The following is a 13152-nucleotide window of genomic DNA, read 5'->3' on the forward strand; positions in this document are numbered from 1 at the left end:
TAAACATGTTGGAATGCTCATAATCCCCATCAGGGTTGAAAGAACCACTGAGCTGAATGCCACACGTGCTCGGGTGTTGCCCTGTAACACTGCCATGTGTAGAAACGGGCCTGTGCCTGCAGCACTTGCAGTCAACAACTTGGGCATTGCTATTGGGTTACCTCACCAAGCATTGGTTACACTCCTTGCCCTCCTGCCCACAGGCTCCGACCGAAGCTCCTGGAAAGGCATTTGCAAGTATTGTACAAATCAAACCCAAGAGGAAAGGAGTGTGATTCTAAAGGCATTTTCCATGAAAACAGTGTCATTTCCTGATCAAGAAGCCAGAGACAGAGGAAGCCTCTGGCTGTTAATGTGCATGGAGTGAGACTCTGAGAATGTGAAGGAGTACCCAGAACATGGGTCACAAGTTCAAGGTGACAGCAATGAGCAACAGCTGCTGGCTATGCACCCTTCAGCAGCAGGTGTACCCAGGCCCCAGAGGTTTCAGTCAGCTCTGCCAGTGGCCAACAGATTTACAAGACCATCTGTCTGGGCACAAACTGCACACAGCCTTCCCAGTTTTGCTGCCCAGATCTTCACCACACACAGACAATACAGGGTTTGTTATGGATTAGCTAATGAGCAACTGTTTAAACCAATAGACAGCCCTAGTTCTCCTGTGCTCATTATCTGGATCCTACATGAATGAGAATACTGCTTGTTCTTTTAGCTGTCATGCTGGCTTTTTCTGACCAAGCAGCTTCCCTTCAGTTTGGGCACTAGAAAATGGAAAGGTTATGTCGTCTTACACTGGTTTTGCTTAAGGAATAAGGCATGCTTTTGAAAGCGACTTTAAAAGAAAGTTCATGTGATAGGTTTTTCTTACTTGCACTGTAGAAGTAAGGGAGTTCCTTTTTGCCTGTGCCAGATCTCCCCACAATCTGCATATTGGCCACAAGATCTGCATATTGACATTATCAGCTCCCTCTATGTATATGCACACCCTTTCTTGAGAAATGCTGTCATCCTTCTCTACTCAATGTTTGGCTAATTGACAGAAGACAAACTCTGAGAAAGCACTCCTGGAATTTACCTAGAAGTCTGCGCTTTTTGTTTCAGACCTAAGGAAGGGTTCCTGCGTCAATCAGTCTAATAAACATACTGATGTCACAAAGCCACAGGTAGTATGAATCACAATGCTAACAATTTACAAAATCATGCAGACATTTACAGTGTAAAGCCACCTAATGCCCACTATTCTCTTGTTTCCTGTGTAAAACCATAGCACTTCCCATCTGGAATCCTCCTCTCATTCATGTAAAACACAGATACACATGCGCACATACACACACCATTCTTTGGGACTAGTTTCACAAATACAATCCTTATAGTTTTGTCTGATACAAGTTTAAAAGTCTCCAACAACAGCATTTCCATTCTAGCTCTTCAGAGGAGAGAGATCCCTCAGCACTGAGCACCATGTTGTCCTGAAGTCTTTGCTGATATCCATCCTATATTCTTCCTTTCTCCCCCATTAATCCTAGTCATGCTCACATGTTCCACATAAAATCCCTCTCCCTCCTAAATGTTAACACCCTTCAAATATTTTTAGACTGTTATTATGTGTCCCCCCACCCTCCACCTTTCAGTCATCACTTAGCCAAGCTATGTATATTTAGCTACTTTAATCTTTCCTCCTAAATCAGTCCCTTCAACTCCCAGGGCTCAATGTTAAGTCTGGTATGCTTGCTCTTCTCAGAACTCACTCCATGTTTTTGAGATCTTTCTGGTACTGTGTTTGCAGAAACCTGTCCAGAAGATAGCTTTACATGCACTTGTTTTAAAGAAAGAAGAAACCCAAGTCAGCGGGTATTATTAATTTTTATTTTTCATATCTGGTTTTCATTCCCAGATTTTGAATTCAATCTGAATTTTTAAATATTAATAAACATTTGGTATTTGTAAGAGCAAATTAGCGCCTGATAGTATTGACCCCAATTGTGAAAGAATGAAGTGGGTTTTAAAATGTAAAAGAACACTAAGGCTTTTAAACTAAACTTTTAAGAAAACCACTGGAAATGTCTAAAGTTATCCAGAAGAAGAGCAGAATCAAAACAGTAACATACAGCAAGGGAAAAGGCTGACAAATTAAATATACAGTCTCTCAGTTAAAAGGCAGGTGAGTGGATATACCTACAAAACATAAAAGCTGGCCTACCACATTAGAAATCAATTAAACTCGATGTGTTACCTACAATGGAAAAAAAAAATCCGACCAAGTGCCTTTCTGACAACAGAACACTACAAATTAACTCTATCTTGGAGAATTACTGAAAGTTTGAAATTTAAGTGAAAAAGTCAGAGGAAGAGCCATAAGGATAATGCAATGTTGCCAATGAAGGAAATCACTAAAACATGACAAAAACTCTGTGGCTGCAGACGTACACAGTGAGAAAAATGTCATACTAGACAGCTCACTTTTTTTAAGCCTGACAGATAAATATGGGGCTACAAAACTGCTAAAAATCAAAAGGGACAGGAAAAAGTATGTGCCCTTTATTGAAACAACAGAATGAAGCCCCCACAAAAGGAGTCACAATAGTTTGGATAACATGTAGTACACAATAAAATTGCTACTATATTTATGTTCAGTACTAAGCATGTTAAGGAAAGATGCCACAGTCAGTACTGTTAACTGCAAGAAGATTTCTGGTGGGCTGGTATTTCAAAAGCAACAAATTTCTCAATATTCAAGAAATGCTTGGAATTCATGGAAAAATACTTCTTTTTATGCTTGCATGGAGAGAACACCAGTTAAACTGACATACAGCTTAACACAAAAAACCATAAACTTGGCTTACAAAGGAGATGGAAGGAAAAGCACGACAAACTCCAGCAGAAGTCTAACTCACTGCTAATGTCTCCAGAAGTCTGGCTTTGTCTAGTCGACAACAAAGAACCAGAGCCACACAAAAGCAAAGCTGAAAGATGACTGAGTGAAACAAAACCTTGTTATTGAGCAGCTCCAAAAACATTACACCTACCACCAGAGGGGAGGGCAAAGTCTGAATCCTGACCAATTGTCCACAAATCCAAGTTTTGTCTGTCTTCTAGTGTTTAAAATAGGAGATTCCTTTTTTTTTTCCAAAACCATGGGATAAGGGGCTGTTCTACAGTTCACTAGGTCATACTAATGGAAGGGATAGGAACTTCAGAAGTATCTCTCTGAGGGATATCACAGCTGAAGTACAAATTTTGCAATTACCTGGAACATTCAGTTCAGTGTCAACTGAGCACATTCTCAGCATGTTCCAATACCTTTGATTGAAACATCATCAGGTAAGATGCTAAACTACAATACAGAGGAAAGCATTTGAAGACTGACACCTCGAAGGTTTACATATTTTAAATAGCAACGATGCTCCTCCCTCCCCTCAAGGAGAAGTGTTTATGAACTGGGACAGGCAGCGTATGTTTTATGCTTCTTCGGATTTATGTGCTTTCCAGTTCTACTTTTAGTAAGTCTTTGAGGCCAGGGAGAACATGAAATGATAACTTATCCCTTTGAGATAAAGGCATTATCCTGCAAATTTACCTAGTCATTTCAGAATAGGGGTGGGAGGGACCATCTGTGACCTGGTAACTCTGGCAGCATCAGACTGACCTTTCATCCCATCTTCAGTCATGTTGCAAACCCAAGTCTTTGTGGTCCACTAGCCTGCTCCGGGTTTTAACTAGTAACATGGTTGGCTATCCCTCTTCTATCACTCAGCCTCTAAGCTTTGGACATCTTTAAGTATTTCCTATCAGCAATTCACAAACAGATGGCACCAGCACGGGGCGATGGATGACTGCCCCCAGCTGTCTGCCCCTCCCTGCTCAGCACAGAAATGGCTGAGCTGTTTGAAAAGCAGCTGCTAAACTAGTGACTCCTTCAGAACAGCCATCTAACAAACACCCATCAATTCTAGCCCCTCTTGCAAAAAGGTGCTCCAAGCCAGGTGTTCCTGCAGTGGAAGGAAACACTGGACAGCTAAGGCAGTAATTCGTTTCTTCCAAGCTCTTACTGTCTCTCTTGTAATGTCAAAATAAGTATCATGTTGCAAGTTGCTATTTTTCATTTCTCTGCTCCCAGTACTGTTGGGAGACCTGGTCTATTTAGCATCTCCATGCAAATCTCACAAAGGCACTAAGCTTTTTCCCTCTTCTTTCTGTAGATCAGTACTGAAGATGCCAGGAGATACCAAACACCTAATTCTGTGATCGTGTATTTAGTACAAATGCTAGATATTATTGCTCCCACGGAAAAACATTGTTGGAAAATGTAAGTGACAGATTTGTAATACTGTACCCCCACAGTGTTCTAGCAGGCAACACTCATAAAATTATTCTGCAAGACCTTAGTGATACCAGAAGGCACCAGAGCAGTTAAGTGCCCCAGACTCAATGTTTCTAATGTCAACACAATGATTAGGAGAAAGGACAGCATTCCATATCAGACAAGACAGCTGCTTGTGCCTTAAGCAGGTGGTCAGCAAAGCCTGCTGGAAAGGCCAGTGAGGGCTTGCACCCAGAGCGTGCTGTGGCATGAGCTTAGTCAGGATGCTGCCTCCACACTAAAATGGAACGTGTCGAGTATAGAAAGAGACAATGGAAGGAAAGGCAGCAAAGGAATCGAGATGCAGATTATCAGTGTACAGAGAAGAGCTTGGCTGACTTTGGTGTGAAGGTGGAATCATGTTCAGTCAGCAATCAGCAGACTGTCGCCTAAAGAGCTGTAAACAAGCCGACTTTGAAGAGGCATGGAGACATGAGCATGTAGAGGCTGAAACACACCTTTCTGTACAATTTTAAATGCATTTAAGCGAAACAGCACAAATTCTTTATTTTGCCTCAATGCACTTCAGCTAAAAGCTGCCAACTTTAAACTGACGACAGCTTGCCTCACAAAAGGCGAGAAGCATGTAAATTGCACGTAGGAGAGATTCTGAGACCTGGAGCATCTTGCCCAACATAGTAGTACCACACGAGCCACTGCTCAGTGAGAAACAGTGAAATGGTCCCAGTTTTGTCAGGGGAAAGGGGCATACACAGCTCTCTGTAACACCTCACCCCTTGGTTCAGAGAGCTCTGTGCCAGTCGGTCAGAGGGTGGATAAATAACCATCCCATCAGAGGCAGGGCCAGCTCCACATCAAGCTTGCCCTGTTCCACGAGCTGGCTTGTGAGTACTGAAGATGAAATCAGGGACTATATTTATTCTCCCTGCCCGGTCATATCTTTCTATAGATCCCAGACAGGGCCCCACTTCCTTGGCCGGGATCCTGGAGACGAGTAAGCAAAGGAGGGCATAAATCAGTGCCTGGGTTCTGTCAGGAGCACACTGAACCAACCGTCCACACTCAGAACAGGTGCACTGAAGGCAAGCAGGGACACTGTCCCATTTGGAGTAGTGGGCGAGGGCTTGCAGAAAAGCTCTTTATTTCTTCTCCCTGAGCTTACCCTAAACTTTTCACCCTGCAACTGGGTTATTTACCTTCTGCAGTTCACCAGTCCAGTCAACTAGATGTCTTCCACTTAACACCAATCTATGCTAAGTCAGGCTCAGCTAAGTCTCATTGGTTTCTGTAGCCCTTCGTACTTCACTTTTGCTCTCATTTCTTTTCTTGTCTTTCACTCTCTGCTCTGACACATTCACTCCAAAGCTGAAATACTTCAAGGACCGTGCAAAATGTTCAGTAAATTAACACAATCTTAAAACACAACTGTAATTTTTCACCGGTAATTTTAAAAGTCACCCATCATGAAAAGTAGTGCAGATATAGAGCAACAAGGAGCATGTCACTAGTTCATGCTTAATAACCATGGGGTGGATTCTCAAGTAATATTTTAGTCTGAGTAACATGTTAAGCAAGCATTGCTCCCTAAAGAAGCAGTCTTACTTTAACCTCAGTCATGGCTGCTCATTCCCAATCTCACCATCCTTTCTCTAAACACCAGCACAAGCAGGTGGGCAGTATCCCAATTAAAGTTCACTTTTTTTACCCGTTCTGACCACGTTAGTTTTAAGCTGGATCAGTTCCCCGGTTGGTTCCATAGCACATCCACAAAAATGTCTGCGCCAGCACAGAGCAGGAATTGGTGTCTGCCTAAGAATACTGGCCCTAGATTAGCCTCAGGGTGATCAGCCTTACCCAACCTATATGGCTCTTCGCAGACACAATGATGTATGTACCCAGTAAAACCATCCACTGTAGATAAGGCCATGTAAACAAGACCCCACCCACGCTCCCACAATCAGAGCAATCTATTCCCTTGCTCAGGGAACAATGGCCTGATGGGTGAACAGAAACCTGCAGAATGACTTGTGAAGTGCTCATTAGGAAGCTCCAGGGCATGCACGGAGCATCCCATGATGGGGCCGGTGAAGACAGGCAGATTCCAATGTACAGGGGTAAAAAAAATAGCAAGCACTGGGTAGAAAGAGGGCTGCCTTCTGTAAGATCCTTGATAGTGTTCTGAGAAACTGGCCACCTTGGGACTTAAAACCAAATCCTGGGCATTCAGCCTTTGCTTTGCTTTTTAGTCGCAGAAGTACCAGGTGGCTTCTTGCAATACTCAGCTAGACAATCCAGGCCAGACCAACATTTTATGAACACAATCAAAAGAGAAATTTTAACTGTGGAAAAGGTCAAAGATCCAATTCAAAAGTATGTCTATCACATATAAAGTTGACTTCTGCTGCAGCTGCAAGCCAGAGCTTCTCTGTATTCAGGGCTGGGTATCTGGTTAGCTAGATGAGAAGAACCCACAAGTGAAAGATACTTGTACCAGAGCTATGAGAAGGCAAACTACAATGAAAAGGAGTACACAGAACTTTCTGCCCTTCTTAAGATCTGAAAAGTGTAGCTAGTAAATGAACTGTAGGCACTTGCACACCAGCAGAGCCATTCAGGGGTTCAGGAGCTGAACTTCTGTCCTGTAGCACCAGACATAGAGTCCATCACCTGATCTTACCTCCAACAAGAACAGTGAAGACAGCAGCAAGAGATACCATAAAAGATAGGCTTTGTCACACCATTAAGACATTAGATTATATGTATTTATATATAAAGATTCGGTCAGTAGCATGCTCAACTCTGAGATCTACCTTATTGATAGTCCCCTGAAAAAGATACCTATAACTCCGTCTCCTTTGCAATGTCAAGATCTTCACACCGATTTTCCTAAATACAACTCGAGGCAACCAACAGCATCAGCCTGGGAACACCTGAGAGAAGGGAATTCACTCAGAGCATCACTGGGTGCACAGGGCAGGCTGCCTGGAGCACTGTGTTGTGCCCTTGGTCTCTCCTTACCATACATCTTGCCTTCGTCGGACAAGATAATCTTGCGCCGGCCGCATGGTGGGTAGATGGCTAGCGCTTCCTGGAAGCTCTGCTCGATGTCTGGACTCCACACGCCCTCGGCGTCATTGTCGATGGGTTTGTCCAAGGCCTCGCTGCCCCCCGAGTCGTTGCTCCCCTCAGGGGAGGTGGGAGAACTCCACTCGTTGGAGGTAATGGTGCCAGCTAGAAACTCCAAGGTGCCACGTGGAGGAGCAGACTCAGAACCTGCAATGGCAAGCACATCCCATCGGGCAGTTAGAAACCCTCCTCGCTAGGAAAATGGAGACCCTAAAGCAAAAAAAAGTTAAAAAAAAACGCAGTCAGGAGGGGTTTTACTTCAAGTTTATCTTAAACGATAACCACGTGTTGGATTTTTATTTATGTTGAGATGAAAACCCTTTCTACAAATCCTTCTAAAAAAACAGCCTGCTCCAGTCTCTCTTTGGCTCATTAACTCTGTCACTTCCCAGTTCTCCTCAGAGGATTCTTCTTGTGTCCTTATCTGCTTTATTTCTTTTTCCCTGCACTGTCATTATCCATGTAATTGTTATTTAACTTTCTGAAGCACACATAGATGGATTCAGTCTGTGTGAAAGACTATGCAAAATAAAGCAGTGATGAATTATCTAGTCATCACTGAGCACTGGGGTTGAAATTTTCTTAGATACTGTTTCACTGGATCAGACTTAGTAGTTGGTGTCACTTCTAACACTGACATTTCTTCTCAAGGATCAGCTGTGCTTTAAAAAAGCCGTTCCTGGAGCCAGACAGTTTAATGCAATGTCTTCCAAATCCCAGCATCATATCCTGGCAGGAGTAGAAGGCACCACAGTACAGGGGTGACAGCACTAGGTAGCAGGTCAAGAACCAAGGTGCTTAGCCTGTTGTTACTGCTCATCTTCAGAACGACCTCGGGCAAATTCCCTCAGTTTCCTCTGCCTCTCTGCCCCTTCATCACTTACCAGTCTCAGGCTATTAGATTTGCCACTGGGCAGGAGCAGAAATTGGTTTCTCATTGAACCTGAGCTGGCAGCTGCTAGCTCTTGAAAACCACAATAAATTATAGTCTACTTATAAATGCCTACAGAGAGGCTGAAGCCTTTGAGCGGAGCTGCTGAAACACTCATTGAGAAATTGACTTCAGACCACACAGACACTTCCAGTCAACCAGGCAGGAGACAAATGGCTTCTAAAGACACAGATCATTCTTCTGCCTTAATCCCAAAGCTGTTTGTTTATCATTTTAATAGCTTTGTTATCTGGACTACAAAGAACATTCACAAGCCAGCATTTGAGAATCCAGCCAGAGTTTGAAACTTCCCTCTCTATCACCACATTGAACTGGGTAGCAAGAAAATCAGAATAAGGACTTTTTTTCCAAAAGCGACAGAATCATCAAACCTGCACTGAATATGAGAGTAAGGAGAGAGGTCTGACATAACAACTGTCTAGCTCAGAAATATCCCAGTGAAAATGTAAAGAGAAACAGAGGAGAAATTTGAGTGTGGTATTTGTCAAAAACTAGCTAGAAAAAAAAATATGTGCAGTTATGCCATAGTTGATATAGGGGAAAAGCAGTCCATTCATTCAACCTCAGACCTTCAAAAATTCAGGGCTCATGGCTCCAGAAGCTTTTCTGACATAAACTTTTTTTAGGTCTTTCTTTCATTTCTTACCTCTTTGGATTTTGTGTTTTTAAAATCTTCTCCAAAACCATAATGACCAGATTTATTTTTTTTTAATAAAAGCTGAAATTCTTGAAGAACTTTAACATTTCAAAAGCTGAAATTGTAAAGATTTGACAACACTGGCACTCAGAAGGTTTTGCTGCTCCTTAATGACTTTAAACAGCAGCAGATACATTTTTTACATCTCCAAAACCCACCAAAAGCTAAGGAAACAAGTAAGACAATACTGGGCCTTTGACTAATTTCAATACAGACAATGTGAATTAGACAAATAATTAGACACAGTGTAGTGTGCAGCCTTTTAACAAATAGGTCACAAAGACATTCAGAAAACCCAGTATATGAGTTATTTCCTGTGACAGTATTTGACACACACAAATCACTGGAATGGCCTACCACTGCTCATCCATCCATTTCACCGCCTACATGAGATTATTTCAATCCTCTTGATCCACGGTATACTATTTCAGAGCTCTAATGAATATGGAAAGAAATAATAAAATGGGAGGTGAGAGGGGCAGAAAGGGGAGCTTACACTTGGCTTTTTACCACTGGGACAGACATCCCACACACACTGTGAATGGCACCAAGGCCAGCAATGTGACTTTAAGAGACCCTGAAATGAAGGGTAACAGTTGCTTCCATCACCAAACATTCCCCCTTTCACTGACAGATGCTAATAAAAAAATTACATGGGTATTCAAGAGATTGTCCTGCTGGGGAATCAGTGTAGAGGAGTAAGCTTTCCACAGGGAGACTCTGACAGGGAAACAGAATTTATCTGTTCCAAATGTTCTCCTTTTGATATTCCCCAAGCATCCCTAGTCCCTGGAGGCCCTCCAGACCCTCCATAGTTAACGCACATTAAAATCTCCACAAACACAAGGCCCAGGCTGGTTTTAAGTTATGGTGACAGGCTGAGAAATGGAGGGTTCAGAAAGAAACCCAAGGTGTAACAGCAAGTGTATTCATCACACCACCTGCACTGGGAGCTGCAAACCTCACACGAGCCAGCAGGCTCCACACCAAGTGAAAACACGCTCCAACTGCTCAACTACAGGACTCCCAAAGCCACAGTCACTGGAAGCTATGGCTCTGCTGTCAAGCCAAATCCCCTAGCAATACATACAGGCAGACAAAGTCATCTCCTAGGGAATGAAGGACCATCATGACCATAAAAAGCATCTACTTTGAATCCAGTTATTTTCATCTCCTTAGTGTCCATGCTGACACAGGGGAATACCTAGCAGATGATTTCATCAGGGCACACTCTTAAGTTGCAACTAAATAAATGTATCTGAAGCATAACTCTCCTCCCCCCACCACATTCACACCCTAGGAGCTGTTGCCTGATCATTGCATATTTTACAAGGCTCTGCACCTGCACTAAGTGCTTTTGGTGACACAGGAAAATCTGGGTCCATTCTAATCCAAGATGCAGAATAACTGGAGGAGAAAACATGTCCTATTCAGTGCAGTGTCAACTCTCCAGACTGTTCTCCAAAACTTAAAGGAAACTTGCACTGACTTAAGCAGATGTAATTTGTACATTAAGGGAAGTCCACAAAGCAAGAGACAGAATATGTGAACTGAGTTTGTGAACTTTCTCTCACACTGGTGTAAATCAAGGGAGATGTGGAACATAATAGCAGTGACAGAAGAAATTATATAAATCTTGAGTGACCAGACACTTTTTTTTTAATGCTTCTTACTTTTTGTGCCTTGCCCAGCAATGTTCTATCTCAAGGTACAGCTAGGTCAAAAGGAACCGAAATGTGCTATTATGCCCAATCCCAACTTTTCTACACTTGGGGCCTGATTCTGCTTTCCCTTCTTGGTACTAAAGCTATTCCTGATGGATGATGAAAAACGGGGAACCATACAGACTATAAAATCAAGGATGTTTGGCCATCTCCAGCTAAAACCTCTGTAATTACTCAGATTACAGAGCACACTAGCAAAAAATCTTACTTCTATTTGAAAACTTCTGAAGAAATTCCATAAACTGAAATGGCCATGGAAATCCTTATAACTCTATGCCCCTAGATCAGTAAGATGCCAAAGGCTTAACAGGTCTGCAAAGTTTCCTTAAATAATGTTGCTTAACTAAACTCCACGTGCAGTCCCAGGCAATACTCTGTGCTCAGAAGCAATAGACAGTAATTCAGGGAGTCCTGGCTGGGTGCTATCTGATCTGTTGGTCTCTGCTTTGGCTGAACACTTTCAAGCCTTCTGTCTCCTGCACTGTTGATCTGAACTCAGTGGTGGCCAAGATGACCACTCATTAAACTAAGCAAAGCAAACTAAAAAGAAGCTGGGGGCTAAACCCCGTGGTAAATTACTTTATTAGTATGGCAAATTGGAAAAGTGGCAGTGAAATCACCTCCCATTGAATGAGCAATCTGGTGAAAAACAGGATTTTTCAGAAACACGAGATTGTCGAATGTCTTATTTATAAGAAAGGTTTGAATGATATTCATTAGTAACTTCTTTAACAAAATACAAATGTTTCAGTTAGCATCTACTTTTCAGCTTGCTTCTGTCTTCCAGTCAATAGTAACTACATGCATACAGCCTGGTAACTTTAATAGTTATTTGTATTACTCAATGTTCTAATATTTCTAAATATTTTAGTATTTATTTTAAGTTCTGCCTGTGGAACAGTTTGTAATCACAAAGCTTTCTTCTGATGTGGAGGGAATTTAATTCCGAAAGCACTAAACAGACATCCCAGACATAATCACACAATTCCTTCCCATGTGAATTCCCTTACCAGGCACAGTTCTCAGGAACAGTGTAGTCAGAGGATGTTGTCCCATACTCATAATAGCAAGTTTTGCCAGAGGTCACAGGGCTTGGTGTTTGTTCTCTTGAGATTCCCTCAGTCTGAACTTACGTCCCACTCCTTGGCTTTTGTACTTCTGTGATTGTACCTTACAGTTTTTCTAATTCTGATCCCGCTCTTATTTTACTGAGAGATGATTAACTATTTTTCTTTATAGGATCCAGGCATGGCTTCTGTCCCAGGTTCAAAGACACAAGACCCCTCAAAGCACATCCACCTCCTCATCACAGTATCTCTTCCTTCTTAATGTTTCACTCTGTCCAAATACTGTTTCTTATTCACTCTTGCTGCCTGTTTTTCTTTCTGCCGTGGTCATTTCTTAATAAGTCACTCACAAAGCAAAACCATGGAGAAAGCACAAAAATACTTCAGCTCCAGCAGCTTTGATTTAAGTGTTCCAATTCTGATAATTTCAACACTAACTCTCTTTCCTTTCACAAATGGTATCTCATTGAGATTCAGAGATCCTGCAGGGCTAGACAGCTGCCAAGAGCCCTTCAGCCAACGTCTCACTGACAGGGAGCACATCTTTAAACAGACTCCATAGTCTGACACATCTGCTTTCTAATATTAATCCCTCAGTCATAACTGTTGGTAACAGCTCCCTCTTAAGTGTTTGTGGCAGCTGCTCAACACAAAATCATACTTTCCTGAGGATCTGAAAAATTGCAGCCAGCTGCCTCCAGTTGTTCAGTTTTCTTAGAGCTGCTCTGTCCAAGAGACTCCCCCCCACTCCATGGCCACCCCCTTTCCCTGTTGGAACCGAGCACAACACACTGGGCAGAGATGTCCCCTTTCACTCACCCCTCCCAGGCAGGGGCGCTTGCCAGCACAGCCGCGTGGAGTCGGACAGGCGGTTCCACTCCTGCTCCTGAGCTGGCTGCACCCTGAGGAAGTAGCTGTGTTTTACCAAGAACATCCCTTCACCTTCGGTCTCATTCACTGGAAGTGCAGGCTGTGCTGGCAGGGATTGCTTCACCTTGCAGATACTCCTTGGCGTCATTGAAATGCAAACAAACCCAAACAATTCCGGTATTCACTACCTCAGTAACATGAGCCAAATACTGCTACTGTAGAGGATCCGAACCACAACATTTTCATATCAGATCAGCAGTCAGAGAATTTTTTTAAAAAAAAGGTTAGTTCAGCTAGAACAGATGATGTCCCGCTGCTCAAACTTTAGAGTGTATTATATATATAAGAATAAGAAAACCTGGAAACATGAATAACCAGCCACTTACTCCCATCTA

General features: G+C 42.7%; 1 protein-coding gene across 3 annotated transcripts in view; it reads right to left on the minus strand.

Annotated features, from left to right (window-relative positions):
* Positions 1-13152, minus strand: part of TEAD4 (TEA domain transcription factor 4) — a 51450-nt gene that overhangs the window by 29661 nt on the left and 8637 nt on the right. For all 3 annotated transcript variants that reach the window (XR_001862473.1, XM_017735998.1, XM_017735999.1), the window contains one exon: positions 7340-7594. Coding sequence is in view for 2 of the 3 variants with exons in the window: in XM_017735998.1 (XP_017591487.1) it covers positions 7340-7346 (7 nt within the window). In the remaining variant the exon portion in view is untranslated. The remainder of the gene's footprint in view (positions 1-7339; positions 7595-13152) is intronic.

Source organism: Corvus brachyrhynchos, unplaced genomic scaffold, assembly GCF_000691975.1.
Source record: "Corvus brachyrhynchos isolate BGI_N302 unplaced genomic scaffold, ASM69197v1 scaffold44, whole genome shotgun sequence".
Lineage (NCBI taxonomy): Eukaryota > Metazoa > Chordata > Aves > Passeriformes > Corvidae > Corvus > Corvus brachyrhynchos.